General features: G+C 31.7%; 2 protein-coding genes, 1 long non-coding RNA gene and 1 other non-coding gene across 4 annotated transcripts; 2 read left to right on the top strand and 2 right to left on the bottom strand.

The window, feature by feature from the left end:
- Positions 1-200: 200 nt before the first annotated feature.
- LOC114170025 lies at positions 201-1,446 on the bottom strand. Its single transcript, XR_003601032.1, has 2 exons — positions 1,311-1,446; positions 201-488 (listed from the first exon to the last, which is right to left on the bottom strand). It is a non-coding gene; the product is annotated as an uncharacterized LOC114170025 (long non-coding RNA).
- Positions 1,147-1,225, bottom strand: LOC114170964. The gene has a single exon (XR_003601314.1). It is a non-coding gene; the product is annotated as a small nucleolar RNA snoR117 (small nucleolar RNA).
- A 3,011-nt stretch (positions 1,447-4,457) lies between the features above and the next one.
- On the top strand, positions 4,458-10,799 carry LOC114169929 (pentatricopeptide repeat-containing protein At1g30610, chloroplastic). Its single transcript, XM_028055332.1, has 9 exons — positions 4,458-5,623; positions 6,242-6,433; positions 6,813-6,894; positions 6,972-7,163; positions 7,765-7,878; positions 8,455-8,545; positions 8,625-8,782; positions 9,123-9,554; positions 10,297-10,799. The coding sequence occupies exons 1-9, from the start codon at positions 4,614-4,616 to the stop codon at positions 10,711-10,713; spliced, it is 2,688 nt and encodes an 895-aa protein (XP_027911133.1). The 5' UTR covers positions 4,458-4,613; the 3' UTR covers positions 10,714-10,799.
- A 3,759-nt stretch (positions 10,800-14,558) lies between these two features.
- Positions 14,559-23,949, top strand: LOC114168830 (origin of replication complex subunit 3). Its single transcript, XM_028053793.1, has 17 exons — positions 14,559-14,775; positions 15,532-15,747; positions 15,886-16,060; positions 16,148-16,317; positions 16,424-16,554; positions 16,927-17,200; positions 17,332-17,406; positions 17,739-17,806; positions 17,887-17,980; positions 18,234-18,442; positions 18,848-18,917; positions 19,843-19,928; positions 20,721-20,810; positions 21,466-21,541; positions 22,114-22,241; positions 22,591-22,767; positions 23,720-23,949. The coding sequence occupies exons 1-17, from the start codon at positions 14,698-14,700 to the stop codon at positions 23,823-23,825; spliced, it is 2,223 nt and encodes a 740-aa protein (XP_027909594.1). The 5' UTR covers positions 14,559-14,697; the 3' UTR covers positions 23,826-23,949.
- The last annotated feature ends 1,070 nt before the right edge of the window (positions 23,950-25,019 follow it).

Raw genomic sequence — 25,019 nt, forward strand, 5'->3', positions numbered from 1 at the left:
TGTGTTGAATGTTTGAAAAAATTTTATCTTTTCAAGCAAATCTTCCGAAGAATTTTTGGGGTTTTGTTATGACAATATTTTTGATAAGTAAACTAATTAATCCTATATTATACCAAAAATCATCACATGACTACTCTCGCGAAATTTGTCTAATCTGTATAATCTTAAAAAATTTGGGTGAACCAATGTTGTTAATACTGTTAAAGGGGTATCTAGGATGGTAAACTGTATTTTCTGGTAAATTTTGAAAACAAAGACTTTGTAATCCAAACATTTAACATACATCTTACGACCGAAAGGAAACTCAGAAATCAAATTCTGAAAAAATATCAGAAAAAAAATGTATGAACATCCGAATGCATGAGCCTACAGAGACACAAGCAAATTTCTCAGATCAAAGTTCTTATCGGCAACGTACAGCGCTGAAATCACCACGGAATAAGCAACTCAGAGACTCTAATTTATTGCCTCTTCACTCACAAAAGCTTCTACATAGATAAATGAAAACAATAGAAGTGAAAAACAGAAACCATTGGATCTATACAACACTATGAAAATCAAAATTTAGTTTTTGATTAAACTTCCACTTAACATTAAACTTAGGTGTCCATTAAGGTTAAACTCGAGACCATTGGTTCTACAACAATATGAAACCACAGGTGACAATGAATTTTTAAAAAACAGATGAAGATGATCACTTTGAGACCGAGTCGAATTAGATGATGAATCAAAAAACACTTTTCATACCATGACATGTTATAATTAAAAAGAAAAACTTTGTAATCCAAATAGCATTAAGACCGAAAGGGTACTCAGAAATAAAATTCTGAAAAAAAAACAGAAAAAAGTGTATGAACATCCGAATGCATGAGCCTACAGAGACCCAAGCCAATTTCTCAGCTCAAAGTTTTTATCGGCAACGTACAGCGCTGAAATCGCCATTGAATAAGCAACCCAGAGACTCTAATTTATTGCCTTTTTCACTCACAGAAGCTTCTTCGTAAATAAATGAAAACAATAGAAGAGAAAAACAGAAACCACAAAAACTTATAAGTGCATTGGTAATTTGATGCTCTAAAATTACGCAATCACTATTCGAAAAACTAACACGAAAACAATTATTATTCAGAAACGTTGAAAGAACGAGGGCCTCAGATTCAAGAATTTCATTCGTCAGAGACAGAGTCTCAGATGGTACGGACAAATTAATCATGCATCACCGGCCAAATGCAGAAGCAGAAACGCGAAGAATAAAGAAAATAAATTTAAAAAAAGTAGATGAAATTCGCAGAAATTATGCAAGTACTCACAGAATTGAAGAACACAGAAAGGAGCGAGCGAGCGAGGCTGTGAATGGGTGGGTTGCAAATTAAATAGGCGAAAATGAAATGAAACCCTAATTTTCCTCTGCGAGTGAAACTACCGTTGTATACTCTATATTTTGCTCCGGCCCAAATCTTTCGAGAGCTTATTACTGGGCTTAACGCTAAAACCACAAAGTTGGTGGCCCAAATTAAAGTTATCTCAGATGTATAAATATGTAGAGATGTTAGTTTTAAATGTGTAAAGTATAAAATATATCTGGTTTTTAAATTTTTATTATAAACATTCACCTTATTAACTAACATTTTATGTCCTTGATGATTTTGTAAAATATAAAATAAAAGATTAAGAATAAATAAACATATTGAAACATGAGTGAGTCATTTAAACGGTATTTTAAAACATAACTTAAAAAAAGTTTTTGTAAACTTTTATTTCTCTTAATTATATTTAACTTAATTATGTTTTAAGATTATGATCAAGTTTGGAACTTAGAATTGAGTCCCTACTAAATTTTTATGATAGTCAATAGATTTAATTTTTTTAATTTAATTGTGTTTGTTAATTTTTTATTTTGCTAATTTAGTGAACCAGGTGTTCGAGTGACTTGATTATTGTTTTGTCATGTCACTCGGATGTGATCTATTATTTTATTATTTTTAAAATTTTAGAAATTATAATTTTATATTTTATGATTTAATAAATTATAGTTTTATTATTATATCGTCATATTGTTATATAGTTATATAATTATAATGTTGTCGTTGTATGATCGTATCGTCATATTATTATATTGTCATATAGTTATATCATTTTAACATTATATCATCATATTGTCGTATCGTTATATCATCGTATTGTTATGTCATCATATTTTTATTGTATTATATCATCATATTGTACATCGTTATATCATATTATTGTTATATCATTATATAGTTATATTATATTGTCACAAGCGGACCAACGGACAACGGGGAGTCATGGCCCCCCCAACTTTTTTTGAAAATTTTTTATTTATTTTATATGAAAATTGTTTTATTTATAATTTTTTAAATTATGTATAAGAAATTTGATTTTTTATAATTTTTTAAACAATAAAAGTATATATTGAGAAATGATAAGAATTAAAATAGGTATCTTTTTATTTATTTTATAAAATATAACATTTAATGCTAATAAATAATAAAGCATAAAATTAAATTTAATAATAATAAAAAATTTATTAAGATATTTTTTATTTTCTCTTTCACTCTTTTTTGAGTTTCTCACAATATTGTATTGACTTTAGACTTTTACTTGTTTTGTTTTCTTTTGTTTATGAAGAAAAAAATAAAGTTGAACACAAATTCATTGTTTTGTATTCTCATTTTTGTATGCTTTCTTCTATTATTGAAGAAAAAGGAAATTCTTTTTTTCTGAATTGACAGTGAAATATTAGTTTAATAATCAATATTATTTTGTATATCACGAGTATTTGGTATATTCATTTTTATAAATATAGAAGAAAAAACAATTCACTAAGTGTTTTTTAATAATTGGTTTTTAACTGTGACTTGATTATCATATATTTTTCTTTTATTAATTACGTATCGCAATTTTTATTTAAATTATGATAAATTATCTTTTAATATTTTTTCTACAATGAAAATTAGCAAAATAAGATTGCAAAATAAAACGGAAGATGAATTTTTTTGCTGACAATATGATTATTTACATTAAAAACAAAATATAACTAAAAATTTTAGTATTGATTCAATTATTATTGAGTTCAATAATCTTACGGATCCATAATTAAATATATAAATTTTAAGTGTATTTTGGCATCTCGCAAATATCGAGCAAGATTCGCCACTGTATATCATCATGTCATCAAATCGTTATATTGTCATCGTTATAACGTGTTGTCGTTATATTGTTATATCATTTTATAATTATATCGTCATATTACCATATTATTATATCGTCATATCACCATATTATTATATCGTCATATTGTCATACCGTCGTATCGTTATATTATTATATCGTTACATTGTCTTATCGTTATATTATTATATTTTAATATCGTCATATCATTATATTATTATATGGTCATATTTTCATATCATTATATCTCATACTGTTATACTATCATATCGTTATATATAATCATATTTATAAAATTATAATTTATAGAAATTCTAAATAGTAAAACTATATGTAGTAACAACTGAACAAGTTGAAATGTGAAGATAATAACAACGTCAATCATATCACCAAGTTAACTAGAGATATACTAAGTTAGCAACTCTTATTTAATTCAAAAAATTAAATTTATTATGTTTTTAATCGACTAAAATTTTTTATTAGAACTCCATCGAAAATTTTCAAATTTATAACAAACTTAAAACATAATCAAACCATTGTATTTTAATGTATTTTTTAAGATATTCATCTTTATATATTTTAATATATATATATATATATATATATATATATATATATATATATATATATATATATATATATTAAAAAGAGTTTATTCTCGAACGTAATATGAGTTTAGAAGATAAAACTACCCATGACCGAAGATGATGACTTTCTTTTAACAATTACTCCCTTAAAATTATAAAATTAAAATTATTCAACAAACAAAAATGTATCTGTTATGCAAACATAGTAATTAAATTACGATTTGTACCAAAAACTGAATTACAGATCGATGTATATAATTTTATTTAACAATTATACACACATATATAAAAAAAAGTTAATAGTTGCAATAACTTTTACAAAGTTTGAATTTAGTTCACTTGAATGATTGCATATTAAGATAGAGTTTGTTCAACACATTTCCATTGAAAATGCAATGATCCAGCACAACAATGACTAATTTATTTACCGTTAATAGAAAGCATTCTATTCCATTTTAACAAAAGATATATTTTATTCCAAAAAGAATGAATACTTTAAATCTAAAATTAATATAAACAATTTAAATTTTAATAACTTCCATGTAATTTTTTTTTAAATATAAAAAACGTACAAATTTTTCAGTAGAGTTTTTAAAACAATTATTACACAAATTAACGAAAATTCGTGGTTTCTTTTACCTCTGTCAGCGATTATATTTTTCCCCCTTATAGGTAAAACCGATTATCAGAAAACAAATGTGCCCTTAGTTCACATCGCGATAATTTGAGAGAGATAGAACATACTGGTTTTTCAGTAAGTGTGTTCCTCCGAGGAAGCAGCTACACATGACTCCTTCGTAAGCCCTTAACGTTGTACTGTTCATTTTGTTTGAGATGGGAGTTACTGGATTTGAAATTAGTGGAAATTCTGCTTCTGCTTCTGTTTTGCATTTCGGTGCCAATTCGTTATCTTCCTATAAGGTTCCTATTTCTTTGAGACCCTTTTTCGGGAATGCTCTGAACGCGAGGTTTACGGGGAAAGTTCGGGTTTTTCAGACTCGGAAGCCGAATTTCGGTGCAGTTTCTGCTTCACTGAATGGTGGCTCTAATGTTGGGTTGATTAGTGATGCGGTTCTTCCGAAAGACTCAGAATTTAAGCCTTCCTTTGACGAATATTTGAAGGCTATGGAATCTGCCAGAACTGTGAGGGACAAGAAGCGTGCTGGCACTACTAGAAAACAGAAGACGACGGAAAAGGGTGATAACAACACCAAAAAATTTAGCAGTGCAAGAATGAAAATTGAGAGAAAAGATGGGCATGAAGGTGCTGAAGAAGGTTCCTCCAGAAGTAGTGGCAAGGTCAGAAGATCAGGTACTAAAGGATTTAGAAGTGAAAACGATGGGAGAGAAAACGACCTTGATGTAAAGGCAAAGCAGAAAAATGGGTCGTTGAAACGCCAGAGTTATAGTTTAGAACCAAAATCTAAGAGTATTGTTAGGTCTAGTTTTAATGGTAGCCGTGGGAGTGTCATAAAGAGGGAAGTTGTTCATGATTTGTATTCTTCAAAGATTATGGGAGAGAAGGGTGTTGGTAGCAAACAGAGGGATTACAACACACAGGGTAAAATCCCTTATAGAGATAAAATTGTAGTAACACAAAATGTTCAAGACAAAGGGATTGTAAGAAGACACACTGAGAATGGAAGTTTTATAAATAGAAATGGCATGTCTAATGTGAGAATCAATGGAGGCCGCAAGCGTTTCATTGACAGGGGTTATGATTCTGACAGTTCGGAGGTGGAACGAGCAGCATTTGAGAATCTGGAAGACCCGAACCAGGTTATCAGAAAGTTACAATTTTCACACAAGGAAATGGAGGAGAAAATCCAAAATCTAGCCAATTCGTATGTAGTTTTTTCTTTCTTTCTTGCTTTTGGGATACCTAAAATAGACAAAATAATATGCTCAGGATTTAAGTATATACGTAAACTTTTGTGATGATTTTTCACTTTTCTTTCATGAACAAATTTTAGTAAGGTGGTGCCTCAGGGAACAATTGAAGCTATCTACAGAGAAGGCTCAGTGCCTAAACTTGCGTATGATATTTATAGCCAGGTCAATGATTGTTTGGCTTCACATCATAGATGTAATTTTTTCTGTCTAGGATTTTTCTCACATCAAACATTTTGCACTTTGGTGGCTTTCCCTTGATCTGAGTTGAATCAGTGTGACACAAGTGTAGAATTAAGGGTTTAGTCATTAAAGGAATACTTTCATCAGCTGCGTGCGTAACATCAAATTACTTTTTTTTGAACGTTCCTTACTTCCTTTCAAAGTTGGTAATCTGTGGATTTGTAATCCTTGGTTGTGATTTGGAGTTGCATCATGCATAATTTGCCACTGTGCATCATGCATAATACTTTCTTTTCGTCCTTAAATTGATAATCAAATAACTATTCTCAACGTGTAATTTTTTAATGTTTTTATTATTGTAATCATGTCTTTACCATTTTCTCAAACAGGTTAAATGGTGCAGACATCAATTTACCTGAATGGATATTTTCTAAGATGATCAGAAGTGCAAGGCTTAAATTTTCTGACTATTCCATAACAAGGATTATCACAATCTTGGGAAAACTAGGAAACTGGCAGCGAGTGATACAGGTGATTGAATGGCTTCAAAAGCGTGAACGTTTCAAGTCCACTAAGATAAGGTACTTCAGTGGGCTGTGGTACTTTGTCTGACTGATACTTGAACTACAATTAGTTAGTCACCTGTGTAGATATCTTAGAAAATGGTTTTAAAGTAATCAACCATTGAAAAAAAATGCTTAATTATCCGTTTATCTTTCATGCCAACATGCCTAATTATAAACTTTTTAAAGAAACTAGATGTGTGATCACATGGTGTGTGTGTTTGTTTATTTGGAAACTATATTACACTTTGATTCTGTAAGCCCACGTGTTTTCAATCTAGTAGCAGATCCCAAAATATTAGTCATTTAATGTTAGTCATTGGTGTAAGACTGATTTTCAACACAGAGAGAGGAACCTTTTGACATGTAAAGTTATGTTCTATCTCTTTGACATTAGGAATATATATACTGCTGCTCTTTTTGCACTTGGAAAGTCCAGGAGACCTGTTGAGGCACTAAATATATTTCATGCAATGCAGGTAATCCATGAAAAATCCTTGTTTTTAAAATGTGGAAATATGGGAAACTTCCCTAACTCTCTTTCCTTTCCTTCCAGCAACAAATGTCCTCGTATCCTGATTTAGTAGCTTATCGGAGCATTGCTGTGACTCTTGGACAAGCAGGGCATATGAAGGAGCTCTTTGATGTGATTGATATTATGCGATCACCACCAAAGAAAAAGTTTAAAACAGGGGTATTTAAGAGCTGGGACCCAAGGCTGGAACCAGATATTGTAGTCTATCATGCAGTAAGTTGTTTAAAGAAGAACTTAGTTTTAAGATGTCTAGTTGTTCTACCATGGCTTTGGGACTGGACACATCATTTTGAATGCACAAGTTAAATTCAAAAATATCCTTATGGTTAAATTTATTTGTTGTGAGGTGATGTGATAGTTTCTGTAGTTAAAAATATAATATATATTTTAACACATTAGAAACCATTTTTTGTGTAGCTAATTCTTTTTTGGTCTTGAAAAAATAGTTTGTATTTTGACCAAATAATTTTCTTTTTCTTTTTCTCTATTTTGGTTGCGATGAGAAGATTGTGATGATCCATCATCTTCCTATGAATGTTTTCCCAAGTGAATTTTTTTATCTGAAGTTGCATAGCGGTTCAATTACTTCCTTGAATGGGTGATTATGATAAAAGTTCACGTACTTGCAATTTTTTATATATGTATAGCTCAGTTGTTCTGTAGGGCATTTATATGTCTTTTCTACCCTGTTGTAGCTGGGTTTCATACAGTCCATATTCTTTACTTTAATGTTGTATTTAAAAATAGCATTTTTTTAGTAACTTTCTTAGTTGTCCAAATTAATTTAGCATTTATATATTAATTTGGCTTGCAGGTGCTTAACGCTTGTGTTAAGCAGAAACAATGGGAAGGAGCCTTTTGGGTTTTGCAGCAGTTAAAGCAGCAAGGGCAACAACCTTCTGCCACAACTTACGGCCTAGTCATGGAGGTAGTACTTGCCTCTAGTTTTTTGATAATTTATAAAACATTTGAATATTTTACACGCTTATTGGTAAATAACAAATCTTTTTAATCAAGCTGGGAAGTAAAATTGGGTAGTTTTGTTTTGTTTCTCTTTTTGTTTTAATTTAAGAATATTGAGATTCTATTAGAAGCAAAATACATTATATAGTTTTGTAAGATAAATCTCCTAGAGCAGCAGCAGTTCATACAGAGTACAGAAGAGAAAATAATAAGGGGCAAAAATAGTACATCCACTTAGAAGAGTAGTCCACTTGCTCTTTTGCACATGGAATTGGAGGAAGTATTTAATTTTACTAAGTGATGTGTTGTGGCTAGCTTGAAAGCAACGTTTAATTCAAATTTTACTCAAATGAATATAATGCCATAACCCATTAAATTTGGGAACTTCAAGATTTAGGTCAAGGTTCTTGCTCCTAGTTGAGTTCAATTATACAGCAAGTGGAAACTTTGTTTCCATGGACAAATACAACTTTGGAAACAAGTATGTATACATGAATGCTAACTTGCACATAGTTCATGAATTTGTATAATGCTTGAACAGGTGATGCTTTCGTGTGGCAAGTACAACTTGGTTCATGAATTTTTCAGAAAACTTCAGAAGTCTTTCGTTCCCAATTCATTGACGTATAGAGGTATTCTCATTTATTTCATATCTATGCTAAATTGCCATTCGCTTAACTTTTATAATCTTGACCTTCCTGTTATATGCAGTTCTTGTAAATACACTGTGGAAAGAGGGAAAAAGTGATGAGGCTATATTGGCTGTTCAAGAAATGGAAAATCGAGGAATTGTAGGTTCGGCTTCTCTTTATTATGATCTGGCTCGATGCCTCTGTGCAGCTGGAAGAAGTTACGAGGCACTAAAGCAGGTGCTTTTTATTATTCCTATTCTCTCTCACTGTTGTCTTTTGAATAGGATAGTTGTGGTGATGTTATTTCGTTTTATATGAAAAGTTTGAATGCATGAATAGATCAATGATGTTTTGTTAAACTGTGTCATATGCATAATATTTGCACCTCAATAAAGTGTGAACTTGATTGTCATCACTGCAATTGACGTAAATTGGTTGGATCAATGTTGTTGACTTTCAATTCTGTGTTGAATAAATTCTCTTGGTTTGAAATGTCCTGTCTATTACGAAAATAAGTTATAATATTTATACACTTTTAAATTGCTCCATTACCAAGGAATCATTCATCTTTTGACAGATAGACAAGATATGCAAGGTTGCAAATAAACCACTGGTAGTGACGTACACTGGTTTGATGCAAGCAAGTCTAGACTCTGGAAATATTCAAGATGGGGCTTATATTTTTGAGAAAATGAAGGAAGTTTGTGCTCCAAACCTGGTTACACATAACATATTGCTGAAAGCTTATTTGGAACATGGCATGTTTCAAGAAGCTAAAGCGTTGTTTGAGCAGATGTCAGAAAATGCAAATTGTCTGAGGGGAAATACTGATTACAAGATGGTGGTGGTACCAGATACATACACATTCAACACCATGTTAGATGCATGTGTTTCAGAGCAGAGATGGGATTATTTTGATCATGTCTATCAAAGGATGTTGTACCAAGGTTATCATTTCAATCCAAAACGTCATCTTCAAATGGTATTGGATGCTTCAAGAGCGGGAAAGGTAACCTTCCATTCCTTTTCTACATATCCATGTGTTTATGAGTGATCCTTTTTATGATCACGTGATTAACATTTTTCTTTTGAGCATGAAGTGATTTAGGATATATGCATACTAAGTTGGGAGTAAGTAGGATGAAAAACATGCTTGGTTGCCAAAGAAGATGAAGAATATAAAACAGACTTTACATTTTCTTGCTTTCCTCTTCAAAATTTGTCTGTGTTGTTTTGAATAACTACAATAATCTAAGCAAATTTAATTTAAAGATGTACTGAATAACCTTAATGTTTTGGAAATTTCCTTATTCACGTACATGTTTGAGTTGCTGCCTTGTAATTAGTATCAACATGTCATGTTTGGTTCAAAATCTATTTGGATTCTTTGCTGATTTCTTTTTTGTCCCTGCTTTGTCTTTAAAATACACTGATTTTGATGTTTTAAAATATATTAAAAATCTTTTTAATATTACCAAAAATAATATATTTTGAAGACACAGTAAAGGACAAACACACAAAAACTTAGCATAGAAACTCGACTCATACCAAAACACATATCGACACCATAGATAGTTGAGTTTTTCTGTATCATGTACTTTTGTTTTGATGTTGTCCTGGTGAATAGCTTGCTGCTATATTATAGTTCTAAGTCCAGCTTTGTCCTTATTGATACAAACTATATTGTGACAAATGTTAAATTTATGGGAGAATCTAGATCATGTTGTTAACCTATGGAACTTGGGTTCTAGGAACGGCCATTGGAGATAACATGGAAACACTTAACCGACATGGATCGAACTCCACCAACTTCTCTGGTGAAGGAGATGTTTTGTTCTAAGCTTGAGAGAGAAGACTACGTTGCTGCTCTCACATGTATGACCAACAATCTCCCAAAAGACTCGCAGCCATTTTCCAAATCGTCTTGGTTGAAACTATTAAAGAATAATTCTCACCGGTTTCAGAAGGATACGATTGTTGGACTAATGAACGAGGCCAACAAAATGGTTTCCAATAGTAGTTTACCAAATCCAACACTTGAATATTTGATACAATCATGTAAAAAAATTCTTTTTTCCACTGACATGAGTGAAGTTGACATGGATTCGATGAAAAATGCAGTTGAAGTTGAAGTAGAGAATAAGCTGGTCATAGCCAACTCAAGATGAAAGTTTCTGTCAAACTTTGTAATATATTCCAATCAAAATGTAATGAAAGCCTTTTGTTGAATGAATCCCGTACAAGTTTCCTTTGCTGTGCTTATAGAAAGATGGTAGATAAGATAATAATATGGTTCTTTTATTAGTTAATAAAAAATATTTTATGAATTATATCCTTATAAAAAAAAAACGTCCATGAATTTTTATTTGTTTATTTTTTCATTTTTATGCAATGTCTTCACTATGAAATGTTCATTAATTTTTTTACATACCATAATACCAGTAAAATGGATTTGTTAAATGTAAAACAACATTTCAAGAAAATGACTTTGAAGTTACAAATATAAACCATGAGATGAGATGAAGTTTGGGTTACAAATATTTTGAACTTGTTTCGATAAGTTTTTCTATAAAAACTTAAAAGTAAATAGAGTTTTTTATGAATTAAAATTAATTTATCTGCACGTTTAAAATAATAATTTAGAGGAACTTTATGAGAGAAAAATATTTGTAAATTAACTTATTTATTTTACCTTTTTATAAGTGCTTATGAATAAGTTTGAACCAACATACTCTGGGTTTAATTAAATATTTTTAATTATTCTTTTATTTGTTTATTTTATTGAGTATTACAATTTTGTATATTTTCTAATTAGGCTTTTCCTCTTTAACTGTATTGCTAATTATTTAAATGTTTCTACGAGAAAAATAACAAACAACAAGCAAGTAATTACATTTAAAGTCTCACTAAACATTTGCTCATGTCTGCATCTTGATTTGAAGAGTTTAATATAAATTTAGTTGGGATTCAAACTTATAAAATTTTAAGAACAATATTATAATATAAAATATAAAATATCATATAACTATAATATGAAATATTGCGAGAATTAATAATTTCTATAAATTATAAAAATATGAAAGATATAAAAAGATATGTTATAAAATAAATTTATTATTTTATTTTATTTATATATTTTCTATCTATATATATAAATATAAAAGTCGTGAAAATAAATCCAAAAGGACAAATTACATTAGTTGATGTAAGAGTTTGAGTTAGAAAATCTAAATATTTTAGACACAATAAAATGAATTTTTTAACAGGAACTCAATTAAAATACCAAATTTAAGAGAGATTTGAAATTTAATTATACCATGTGGAGACACGTTAAAGAATCATAACAAATTGCCGGTTGAAATCCAATCAAATAAAAATATAAAATTTTTAAATACTCAATGTAGATAAATTATTTTAATAAAAGATTTGATTAAAAATATTTAAATTTATGAGAAACTTAAAATTTGATTAAACTTATAAAATATTAATGTTACATCCACACAATTATCATAAAAGAATACGTAAGTGCATTTGAACAAAAACTTGAAAATACAGGGGTGATAATGGATTGGATTTTTCCATTTTGGATCCAAATAATTGGATTAGATTTTCGATCTAAATCCATTTTTTCAAAAAAAGTAGATTAGATTTTTAGAAATCCAAACCCAAATATTTAGATCAAGTTTAAATCCAGATATAAATATTTGGATCAAGTTCAAAATACAAAATCTATTTTTTATAAAATAAATTCAATTTTTTTTTTAAAACTTGTCCATAGGGCTGACACCATATAATTTGGCAGATTTTTTGTCGGGGCCAACGATGCCAAATTTCAACATGGGACGAACTTGGATGACATTACCAAATTTGGGCCAAGGTCGACTTGACAAAATTTTAGTCAAGATCGACTTGACTGGATGCGACTGAATTTCGACCAGGGTCGATTTTGCCTAATACGACCAAATTTTGGCTAGAGCCTGATCAGTCAAATTTCAGATCAGTCAATATGGCCACATTTGGCCAGGGCCTGATCAGTCAAATTTCGGTCAGGGTTGACTCCACTAAGTTCGTCGGTCGTGACCGACTTGACTGAACATGGTCAATTTTCGATCACAACCGACTAAATTGAATATAGTCAAATTTCGTTCGAGACTTACTTGACCGAATACGGCTAAATTTGGACTAGTGCCGACTCGACCAAATTTTGGTCATGACCATTATTTTATGAAAGAATCAAGTATTTCAGTGCAATAATGTGGGACGTGAGACGTGCTATGTGGGACGTGGAAGGTAAGACGTGGGACGTGGGACATGAGACGTAGGACGTGGAACGTGAGACGTGAGTTGGTCATGACCAAAATTTGGTCAAGTTGACACTTGCCCAAATTTAGCCGTATTCGGTCGACTAAGTCCTGGACAAAATTTGACTATATTCAACTTAGTCGGTTGTGATCGAAAATTGGCCATATTCAGTCAAGTCGGTTCCGGCCGATGAATTTAGTGAAGTCAACCCTGACCGAAATTTGACTAATCAAGCCCTTACCCAAATGTGACCATATTTGGCCAAGTCGACTCTGGCCAAAATTTGGTCGTATTAGGCAAAATTGACCTTGGTCGAAATTCAGTCGAATCCAGTCAAGTCGATCTCAATTGAAATTTTGTCGAGTCGACCTTAGCCCAAAATTGGTCACGTCGTCCCCGACCGAAATTCGTTCGAAACTCATCCAAGTTCATCCCATGCTGAAATTTGGTCTCATCGACCTCGACAAAAAATCTGTCAAATTCTATGGGGTCAGCCTATCGAAAATGTAATCCACATCCATTTTGAATCCAAATAATGGATGTGGATCCAAATTTGTGTCCATAGGGCTGACACCAAAGAATTTGACAGATTTGGTCACGTCGTCCCCGACCGAAATTCGTTCGAAACTCATCCAAGTTCATCCCATGCTGAAATTTGGTCTCATCGACCTCGACAAAAAATCTATCAAATTCTATGGGGTCAGCCTATCGAAAATGTAATCCACATCCATTTTGAATCCAAATAATGGATGTGGATCCAAATTTGTGTCCATAGGGCTGACACCAAAGAATTTGACAGATTTGGCCGAATACTTCCAAATTTTGTCCAGGACCAACTGGGTCAAATCTCGATCGGGACCGACTTGACAGAATTTGACTTTATTCGGCCAAATTTTGTATAGGGTTACGCCAACTCAATCAAATACGAATAAATTTTGGCTACTTCATCTCAACCTTTGGCCTAACCTAACAAAAAAAATATAAAGTGAAAATTTGAATTGGATATTTTGGATTATCCATTTTGAAAATCTAGATTTCGAGAATGGATATCCAATCCATAACATATATAAAATATAGATTAAATTGATATCCAGATTCAATAAAATGAATTTTAAATAGATTGAATTTTTAATGGAATGGATATTAAATGGATTGGATCATAGATTGGATCAGAAAACCTGGATTTTTTGCCCACCCTTAGAAAATAGAGATGTAAAACAAAAAGTAGAAATATATAGAAAAAGGAAAAAAGAAAAGAAGGGAAAAAAATTATATGTACCATATATATTGTGAAAAGAAAAAAATGGCATAAAATGAGTGTAAAATATAATTTATCTATGTATTTCTTATTTTGAAAAAGAAAAACTAAAAGTGTGACTTATTTGTGTCAAAAAATGTTAATGTTTATTTAAAAATTTTTGTTTTTTTTCTCACACGCGTTAAAGATATATTTGAAAAACATTAAATTTTATCTTTTAAATAACATAATAAATCGTCGATAATATTATTATTTTTTAATTGTTAAATGGTTTTAAATGCTATTTTATCATGCATTTATTTACATTTATATTTTAATGTTTAATATTTTAAAATAAATAAATAAACCCCAATATTTTTTTAAGAATAAAAAACTTTCTAGTGAATAGACTTCGATGTGAGACAATAAAATCAAAGAGAAAAAAAAAAACGCTCTCAACGGGGTTATGTCTTTCCATAACTACCCTTGTGATTTTCCCGCCATAACAGAGACTCATCTTCTTCACATAGTTGTTCCCTCTCCCTCTCTCTCTGCTCTTTCTCTCTCTGTCTCTCTGCGCGCGTGTCCATAGTAGATTTGAAATCTCTATTCGATGGCACCTTCTCGGTGTGTTACCGATTCGATGCCTCCGTCAACAGCAACGCCCGAAGTTGAAGAGAATGATTTTCGGGTTCTCTCTTTTCCTTTGCCCTTTCCGTAACTCTCTGATTATTATGAACATGTCTCACTGATTTGCCTGTGTCCTACAAAACACTGTTTCATTTATAATTTCGAATGTCGCTTCACTGTAAATGACCAGTGAAAACTGATTGTTATCGGTGACAAGTTTATTGAGTTCTAGTCTTCGATTATGTGCGTGTATCTTATTGATGATGGCGTGATCGGTTTTATCTTATTGATCTTGGTTGTAACTCAAGTTGATTATATCGGCTTTGATTTTATATCCCGTGAGAATGATAACGTCGCTGTGTGTATTTTGTTTTCGCTCTTTCAACTCCTGACTAGGTTTTACTTTAGTATTTGGTTGGTGTTTGGAAATGAAACTGTTGTTTTAGTTGAAATTATATACAGTAGTTTGATTAATTTCAAACGCATGATGAATATCTGTGAATGCAGTTATAGTAATTGTTTAGTAGTAATTAATTTTGCGTGTCATAACAAGTGAAAATGTGAGTTAGGCCTCTAAAATGTTGACGTCATGGATCGGTATCTTCAATCCGTTGTTGCAGTGTTAGTTACGGCGCTTCGTTTTTTCTAATCTAAGTTATGTGATGTATATTGGTTAATATTCATTACAACGTGGAGGAAAGCCAGAAAATAACAAAGCGTAATTTGTAGAAGTCAGTTTTAGTGTTAGTTTGGTTTTATGTCCGATCTAATACGGGCAGAGTGCTGATTTAGTCTTCTTTTTGGTTCCTTCCTGTAGCCATTCTTTGTTCTTCATAAAGCTTCATCACGGAGAAAAGATAGAACACCAACTGCACAGACAAAATTGTGCAAGACAAATGAATTATCTTCATCACCGCAGAGTGTAAAGAAGTTGGGAGGAAGTATTACGGAGGAATGTGATCTCCATTTGTTTCAGCAACTACAAATTGAAGCTTTTGACACTGTTTGGGCCAAGATTGAATCTACCATTAAGGTCCTTTATTTCCTCTACCAGATCTTGCACCTTACTGGTTTTGGTGTATATTGTGGTGTGCACACTGAATTTATTTTCATTCATTACCCTTGAGTGATACAGCAAGAAAATTAGTGAAGATTCTAATTTCTACTGCAGGATGTTTTAAGAGATCTCAATGCCAGTGTATTTAATAATATACAACAATGGGTCCTGGAGTGCTTCAACACTACTAAGTTGCTAGGACAACATACTATAGCTGAAGCAACTCGGTCTTTTCCTGTTCTTAATAATACTACTCCTGGGCAGCTGTTCACTGCTTTTGTTGTCACCAGTAAGTATGCTCTCATAATGCTTTGAGAAGCGAGAGCAATGTTGTATTTCCAAAAAGTCTTGATATTGAATTATGTATGATTGGCAGGAAACATAGAGTTCGTTGATGATATATTGACATTTGAAGAACTTGGCCATTTCTTGAAATCCCATGGATGCCATGTGGCTAAGCTTTCATCACTAGAGTTTTCATTGAAAAATGGGATTGCTGGTTGCTTGAAAGCTCTATTGCGAGAGTTTGTAGGATGTGTTATTGATGTGGGTGCTTCTGTCAGTTCTGTACTCGTTTATTTATAATTAGATTGACAGATTCCATTTGTGCTGTCTCCTTTACCTTCCCTTTTTCTTAATTCTTTGTGTGCAGTCAGCTGATATATCAATCTTAGCATCATGGTATAGAGAACAAGTAAACTACAATAAACCACTGGTGCTGATCATTAATGACCTGGGGAGATGTTCTGGATCAGTCTTAACTGATTTTATCTTGATGCTGAGGTATGTTTGGGCATCTTTTTGCTAGGATGTTTATAAGTATATTTGTAATGTGGTTTGATATGTGCATTTTGAATATTTTATTGGGTTATTTTATTGCTTAGGTCAAATGTGATGGAGGCCTCACCATCTATATACGACATAAAAATAAATAAAAGTTAAAGCCTGTTCCCATTAGATGGGGTTGGCTACGTGAACTAAATTATGTTATTACGTTGTCTCCGAAAATGTTGAGGGCTCCCTGCTTATATGTTCCTTGTATATTATTTTTGAAATTTAGAGATTGTAATTTCTGTTTAATTATTTTAAGGTATAATAGTGAGTTTTGCTTAGATGATATGCAACGGCTTTCATTTTCTTCATCATTTTCTTCAGTGAATGGATTATCAAGGTGCCAATTATCTTCATATTTGGAGTTGCAACGACAGTGGATACCCCGAGAAACATTCTGCCATCACATGCTCTTGAGCGTTTGTGTCCCTCTAGTTTTATGCTTGGAACACCAGCTGAGAGAATGGATGCAGTTGTTGAGGCTGTTCTTGTGAAACATTGTTCCATGTTTAGTATTGGTCATAAAGTGGCAGTCTTCCTAAGGAACTACTTCATCAACCAGGATGGGACAATAACATCCTTTATTAGAGCTTTGAAGGTTAATAATACAGTTTTTACCTTACCGAATGTCTGAGTGTTATTTGTATCTTCATTGTATGACATATTTACAAAGTAAACGGGTATATGACCTGTATTTTGAATGTTATGTTTTGGGACTATATATTTCAGGTAGCTTGCTTATTGCATTTCTCAATGGAACCTCTAAGTCTCATAAATGGGCGAGCACTGGCTGGAGATCAGAAGGTTTGTCTTGAACTTTTCTAATTTTTGAATTATCTTTCTTGTTACGGAGTGTTTGATCCATATTAACATCACTATCTCCTTAACTACTCAATTGTACCGAGCCATGGTAAGAGACTTAATTGCACGGTCATTATATGCAATTTTCTCACAACACTATTTTAACAATATTGATCGGAGTGTTCACTTCCTTTGGCTCCAAGCATTTCCAATGAACACATTAAATGATGTATAAATATCAGAAACTTGCCTAAAATTTTTCTTGTCAGTCTTTTTAAACAATTTTTATCATCTTATTTCTTTTTGTTTTATTATTTTAATGGTTGGATTGACAGGAGGGTAAATTTGCAGTATCACCTGAGACACTGCTGAAATACATAGATGAACTTCCATTGTATGCAAGGTACTACAGTTTGCAATTATTTTGTATCCAATTAATATTTGCTAGACAATGAGTTCAACACTTGGTTAACATTAATCCAGGAATCAAATTGCTGATCATCACACCAAAAGGAGCACGGCTGAGGGTTTGTCAGAATTGGTGACGACACAGAAACTATGGAGTACTGCAGTTCTGGTAATATTTAGCAATTTCTTTTTTACCCTTCGGACTCATCATCCGTCCACCCTAATTGGTGGAATTCCATTGCTTTTAAAACTCCTTTGAATTGTAATTGATAAATTGATGAAATAAGTAGTTTTTACATTATATTGTTACTGAATATCTTTTATTCATCGTGATCTACCTAAATCTTTTCCAATGAAATTTTTCAGTAATTAGTTGTTGTCAAGGCTAAGTTGGAGTTCGTCCTGATTTTTCTTTTTTTCAGTGCCTATATGAAGCTGGAAAATATAGGAGAGTGCGACTACTGGATTTGTTTTGTGAAGCTCTAAGTCAAGATTTGTACCTGTCAAGGGGTCCTGATTATCATGTGGGGAATGAAAGATATTGTGGTTTGTCTTCCACAAGTGATCCCTGTCAACAATATTCCATCATGCAAAGCGGTGGTTATATTGGCCAGATAGCACGAAATGTGAGGTAGCTAGGATATGATCCATGTCCTTCGTTTAGAGAAGCTCGTTGATGTAGATTAATATTTCTCCTGATAGCATTCTTAAGCAGTATATGAGAAAGGATATGTAAGGAAATAATAAAATCTATTTGCTATGTTAAAGATGACAGCATACATCTACACCCTTATATTGGCAACACCAAGTTATGAAGTATTCTATTTCTTGAATCTAATAGAAATACTAAACTATTAAGTTCAAAGAAGAAGAGGAGCAGGATGTCAAATATCGTAACCAAAAATTACGATGACATCACAAAAGTCATGTTGATAAACATTGGGATTAAATTGAAATATTCCTTCCTTCTTTATTTGTCTATTTGTCTATTCTGTCAAATGCATTCAATTTTTGATTGGAAAATGGAATTATGCAGGGATCTCCCCGCAGGGATGCTATATCAGCTGATTGAGAATTGGGAAAAACTTACTGCAGATATTTCAGAGGTATGCATGCTTAAACTTGAATATACACATATGTATGCTTGCAGGGAATTTTAATTTTTCTGAGTTTTCTTTCCTTCTTGTTGAGTCCATGTTCTGGAGTAATTGGATTGGATCCCATAATTGAATGTTGACATATTAATTGATGAAATTGCATGCGCTCAAGGTCAGCAAGCGAATTGTGCTTATTGACCTTAGCCAGCTGCAATTGAATATATCTCTGAAGACTTTTATTAACTGCTATTATCTAAGTTATACGCTTTAAAGGAGTAGTTGATATAGACATAATTAGTAGTAACTGATATGCCATCTAAAATTAGTTTTATAACTTTCCAACATGTATGCAATTGTAAACCAATGGTTTCTATGTTGATCAGTGAATTACATCAGAATGGAGATAAGTATAATTTGTGGGGTTGGCAAGGCGGACAAGGCTTTGTGCATTATATGATATGATAGATTGCTTTATTTTTCTTCCATATGGTGGTCAACTAAGTTCTCATGATTGTTTCAAAGGTTCCTGTAATTAGGTATTTTGCTTGATAATGTTTCTTCCTTCATAATCTTTCTTTCATGAACGAGCTGAATAACATTCTATGACCTATGTTTTCAACCATACCTACTGGGATAAGGTTTTTTTGTTGATAATTTTTCTTCCTTAATGAGATAAAGAAGTTAGCTGATTGTTTTTTTTGTTGGATATATTTATAGCATTAGCAAGTTAGTGTAAAGGTGTCGTATGTGACATACTTTTGTGATTTAGAGACTATTGATTTTACTGCATTTTGTTTGAAAAGACAACTCTATCAATCTGCAACCTGTAACACTTTACCCGTTTGTTATTGCATTCATCGAGACAGCTAATGGTCAAATCTTGTACAACTTAGTTCCTGGTTAAAGCAAATAATTACCAAATAATTTCTTGCAGATTCACGACAAACTGAAAGTGTTGCAATCTTCAGTAAGATGTGAAGATGGAAAGAGTCCACGCAAGAGTTCCAAGGACAATCCCAAGTAACATTCTAATCCTTTATCTTTGTTATTTCTTTATGGATCATAATTTGACTGTAGCTATCATTTACTGGACATGTAATTATTTCTTGTGCTTTGGCAACGGTGAAAATAAATCAGGCCAGAGGACTGAGTCCATGACCCGGGAGATGGATACTTTATTAATGATGTTTGGGTACCCAAACTTTACCTGACTATCCTTTTTTTCCGAAAGAAAATGACCAAATTAAGTTAATCTTCATGCCCTTTTTGAAGGGTAAAATCCATACATTGTTAAAAAGTGGAAGTCGCACGATTTAAACTGTGAACAAAATCTACATGCAGTCTTTTAGGTGCTTTTATTAGTTTTATTCCATATTGACAATTGAAATCTCACCTTCGTAACTTGACCTTTAAAATAAGTATTTATATTGTAATGTACACTAAGTGAAACTTTAAGTCTTATTAGAGCAAGAACTAAAAGCACACACACAGTTCTTGCATTAAATTTTTTTCCCTACTCAATCTATTAACAAATTAGAGTAAACATGAAGCCATCACTCATATTTGACAGTTCGTAATCAAGTGTCCACTAGTCTTTCGTGATACGATAAATTTAATTACTTTATTGGGCGCTCTTTAGGTCTGGGGGTTTTCTTGTTTCTGATTGAGATACCATCCCTTGTTCCTAAATTACTATTTTGTAACAAAAAACAAAAAAGAAAACATCATTCATATTTTATGCAAAGTGTACAGATTGGTATTGAAGTAAAGCTTTTTTCTGTTGGATAACTAATGCATTATTTATATATCCAGGAAATATGCGTCCAGGATTTCAGTAAACACTGATAAGGATGCGAGAATGACAAATTCACAAGCTATCGCATTTTTAGACTATCTAGTTGGGTAAGTTTTTTTTTTAATATCGTTAACTATGTTTTGTTTTCTGTTTATGCTAGGATGGTAGCAGAAGCAGCGTTATGTATTAAATCTAGTTATTGTCAAACACTAGGCTTGCCTCAACGATGCAAGAGATGTGAAATGGAAGGAATAGGTCGTTTTTGAAAGGTGTTTGAGTTTTAACCTTGAATAACTGGAAAAGAAAAACAGTTCGCTCAATTTGTTGGTTTGCCAACACTACTGCATTTTCCCGCACCCCCTTTCGTTTTAACTTACCAAATTTAATTAAAGCATGACAATAGTTTGATGAATGTCTTAGGTTAGAAAACGGTTGATTTATGCTCGGCTTTTTCATTAATTATGCATTATTCTATCATCCTTAATATTTGTATTTCGAAGTTGATATCTCTAAATCGTATTTATAATCACTAAGCCTCTAGCAATGTTATAAATGTTTTCGAGTGATAAACAGTCAGATAACTTGTATTATTTTTTGTTTTACATAATCTTGTTGACACAATCTATAGTGAAAAATATGAAAATCTTATTGCTTTTGCTGCATTGAAGTAAAACAGAAAAAAAAATTATTAAGCACTTCACCTGGCCTTTCCTAATTGCTGGTGTTTAAGTTAAGTTACTGGTTATTCTTTTCATTAAACAGGAATTTTTTGAAGCCCATTGAAGGCATGCCTTTCCACGAAATTTTATGTTTCAAGAATGTTGAAAAGCTTCAATTGGTAAGACATCCTAGATTATCTTTTTCATTGGATGGATCACTACTTTACTCACAGGAGTACGGTTGGAATTTAATTTGCAGCCTCGTATTACCTATAGACACTGCCAGCTCATGCACACCTTTGCCTAACTGAGGAAATGTCATTAATTTGTATCAGGACTTCTATTTATGCTTACAAGTTAAAACTAAGACTAGGGAGGCCATTAATTTTTCTGTTCATAAGTGCAGCTTCATAATTTTGTTGTTAACCTGGATAAAATGAACTTCTTTGGTCCAGGTTATATTGCCATTCCCATGAGTTTCCATTTGTGTATATTCCTTAGCTTGAGTTAAACGCTGACTCATTTTTCTTTGGCATGGTTAATGCACCACGAATGAAATGAAATTGCAGCATGTATTGTATCGCATTTTGAAAATGAGCATGTTGTTTACGGATGTTTATTTGTATGAACTTCAATTAACAAGATACAATTCCTGCATATATTCTTTATATGAGATTTCTATAATGCGTCTAGGTTGCACAAAGTTTAAGGCACTCGATTTCTTTTTACAATTAACTCTTGGTCTTCATAGGTTTTGATTGGAGATCCAAGAAGAAGAATTCAGGTTGATCTGTTGGAGTTCCATAAGATTTTAAGGTGTGGCTGCTGTAGCAAGAATGGCAATGCCCTATTGCCATCCAGGCATGATTCCTCAATTATGTGAGTATCGAATAGAGTGCCTGTATACAGGATCCCCATTCTTGCAACTTTTCGATTTGTTCCCTTAAATCTTGAACATAAATAGTAAGCTTCTACCCAATTTAGGCTTTTTGGTATTGTTAAAAAGTTTGAAATCTTAAATATAAAAGTACACTGATATTTTAAAATATACTAAAAACACACTTAATATATCAAAATCAATATATTTTGAAGGTACTCAGAGCACGAACACAAAAAAGAATCTAGACTCCCTTCAACCATAATGGAAAACGGAAATTTTCTTTCATTTAACTTTGAAGTTTCTACTTGTCGGTTTGATTTGATATTAATATTTTGTAGTATTTTACAGGTATTCTCTGGCTCAAGAGCATGGAGATCTTATCAATCTCCATGACTGGTTTCAGTCTTTTAGAACAATTGTTCTTCAAAATAAAAATAAACGGAAGCAAAATTCAAAGCAATCCCCCCAACCAAAGAAGAGAAAAGCTATAAATGGATCTGTAGACCAAAACGAAGCGTCAATTCAGTATCCTTTTAGTTTTTGCATTTAACATAGTATGTTTGATAGCAGTAGCTGTATTGCTTCAATTGCATTGCTAGATGTCCCATATTAGTTAGCAGTTCTAAAATTATTATGTCTTTGCGTCATTTTTTATTTGCATAGCATTTTAACATTAGAAGAGATAATGCCAGCATTTTCAAAACTATATGAAACAGAGAAAATAAGCTAACACGTTCAATGTAAAATTACACTGTCATCTAATTACAAACTACTGCATATAATATACGGTATAGCTATTAAACTTTTTTAATTGACTAAACATTTTACCTTAGGGTCTTGTGTATTTTGATCCTTCAAATTTTTAATTGTCTAATGCTTTCTAAGTAGTACGATCAAGCATTTTCATGTCATTTTCCATCAAAACTTATTGAAAATTCTCATTTTCATGTTAATTTACATAACGTATGATGAAAAATTAGACTAACTGGCTAAACTGGGCACTTCAAAGTTAAGGAATCATATCCCGTTTTGAGGGTACGACCCAGATTGAGTGTAAAATTGGACTTTTACCTTTCATTTATGGTATTGCAATCTCGCATCTTTTGTTGCTTATATCTGCCCTTTCTCATTTAAATTGCTCCTGAAATGTTAGTTTCATTGAAGAGTCATAATGTAAAATCTTGAGTGGAAGTACATTTACCAGTAACTGATTTCTGTCATGAAATTGCTTTAGACACAGGTAAGATATAAAAACCCATAGTTTTGGAAGTTCTTTAAATGAGTTTCAATTGTAGGCTACTTCATGACAAGTTAGATTCGAGTCATAATCTTTTAAATGATTTTAGGTATTAAGCCAACTCTGTTGTGAGTATTATTTGTTGTATTTGTACATTTCTCATTTTCATCTCCCTAGCTTCAGCAATTGCAATGCATTTTATTGATCTGGATCACCATCCTTAATTTTTGTTTGCAATAGAGCACGCTTTTGTAAGGCAGTTACAGAGCTGCAGATCACAGGACTGGTTAGAATGCCCAGCAAGAGACGCCCAGATTTTGCGCAAAGAATAGCTTTTGGACTTTGAATACAGGCAACATTCGCTGCTTTACTTTCATCTTGGGATTTTCTAACTTTGTTATTAAAATGTAATATAATTTTATTTTCTTATATAACGTAATTATTCATTTCTATTGACATGATTGGTAATACACCTTATCTAAAATAAAAGGGTACATAAATAACTAAATGTTAACTGGAAAAATGAGCTATAAATAAATATTATTTGCGGGTCATAAAAGATAGTTACAGATTATATTTTTCTATCAGTAATGTTTACTTGGAAAAATCTTCACACTCTCCGGCTATCTTTTTCCTCCAATAAATGTTCGAGTCCGGGTAACTCGGTATGTGATTTCCCCATTCATATATTACTAATGATAAAAGATCTTTCCTTGCAGTGACACTACTAAAAACAATGAATCTAATAAAATATGTGTTAAGTTATTAATGTACTGCATTATTATCAATTTTTCTATATCATGAATCATCAAATTTTCAAATAAATTGTTTGTGGCGTAAAAAAGTTAAGCTATGATCAATTTTTTACATAATCAAAGCATGACACATGGAAATTTCTAGTTTTGTATTATTATGATGATTAAGGGGGCTAAAAAGAAATTGCGGGAAAAGAAACACATGGAAGATTACCTTGCAGGCCCATTTTCGATCTTGATCATCTGTGAACAAGGGTTTATTTTTTATTTTTTCTTAGAAGTCGAACAATTATTGCTTATTTTCTATTTTAAGCCTAAATTATCCAGACATTTTAAGCTATTTATCTCAATATTAGCGTGCCCGGGAAACTAAACTACATTTCTCTCTCAAGACAAATGATAAATAGAAGGATCACTAATTCATTTTCATAAATGAAATGTCAGAAGCCAAATACAATTGAGAAACTAAAATCAATAGTTATCCCATTTACCAGAAACTATAGTATGATAAAAAAATATCTATTACTATATTTAAAAAATTACTCTCTTTTGTACATAATTTTTTATTTTTAATCTTTTTTACAATATAATTATTTATTTATTTTTTTAAACTAAATTACTTTTACATGTTTTTTTATAAATCTCTTCTAACATTGTCTTTTTCTCTATTTATTCTATTTTTTTAATAAATATAAATTTATTTTTTATATTAACATAATAATATTACAATATCATCATCTACTAATATAATATATATATATATATATATATATATATAATATGTA

This window comes from Vigna unguiculata, chromosome 11 (genome assembly GCF_004118075.2).
Source record: "Vigna unguiculata cultivar IT97K-499-35 chromosome 11, ASM411807v1, whole genome shotgun sequence".
Classification (NCBI taxonomy): Eukaryota; Viridiplantae; Streptophyta; class Magnoliopsida; order Fabales; family Fabaceae; genus Vigna; species Vigna unguiculata.

Coding starts and splice junctions, on each gene's coding strand:
- LOC114169929 (XM_028055332.1), top strand. CDS start 4,614: ATGGGAGTTACTGGATTTGAAATTAGTGGAAATTCTGCTTCTGCTTCT. Junction 5,624..6,241: donor ATCCAAAATCTAGCCAATTC/GTATGTAGTTTT, acceptor TTTCTCAAACAG/GTTAAATGGTGCAGACATCA. Junction 8,546..8,624: donor CAATTCATTGACGTATAGAG/GTATTCTCATTT, acceptor TGTTATATGCAG/TTCTTGTAAATACACTGTGG.
- LOC114168830 (XM_028053793.1), top strand. CDS start 14,698: ATGGCACCTTCTCGGTGTGTTACCGATTCGATGCCTCCGTCAACAGCA. Junction 14,776..15,531: donor TTGAAGAGAATGATTTTCGG/GTTCTCTCTTTT, acceptor TCCTTCCTGTAG/CCATTCTTTGTTCTTCATAA. Junction 17,201..17,331: donor CCTTTATTAGAGCTTTGAAG/GTTAATAATACA, acceptor TATATATTTCAG/GTAGCTTGCTTATTGCATTT.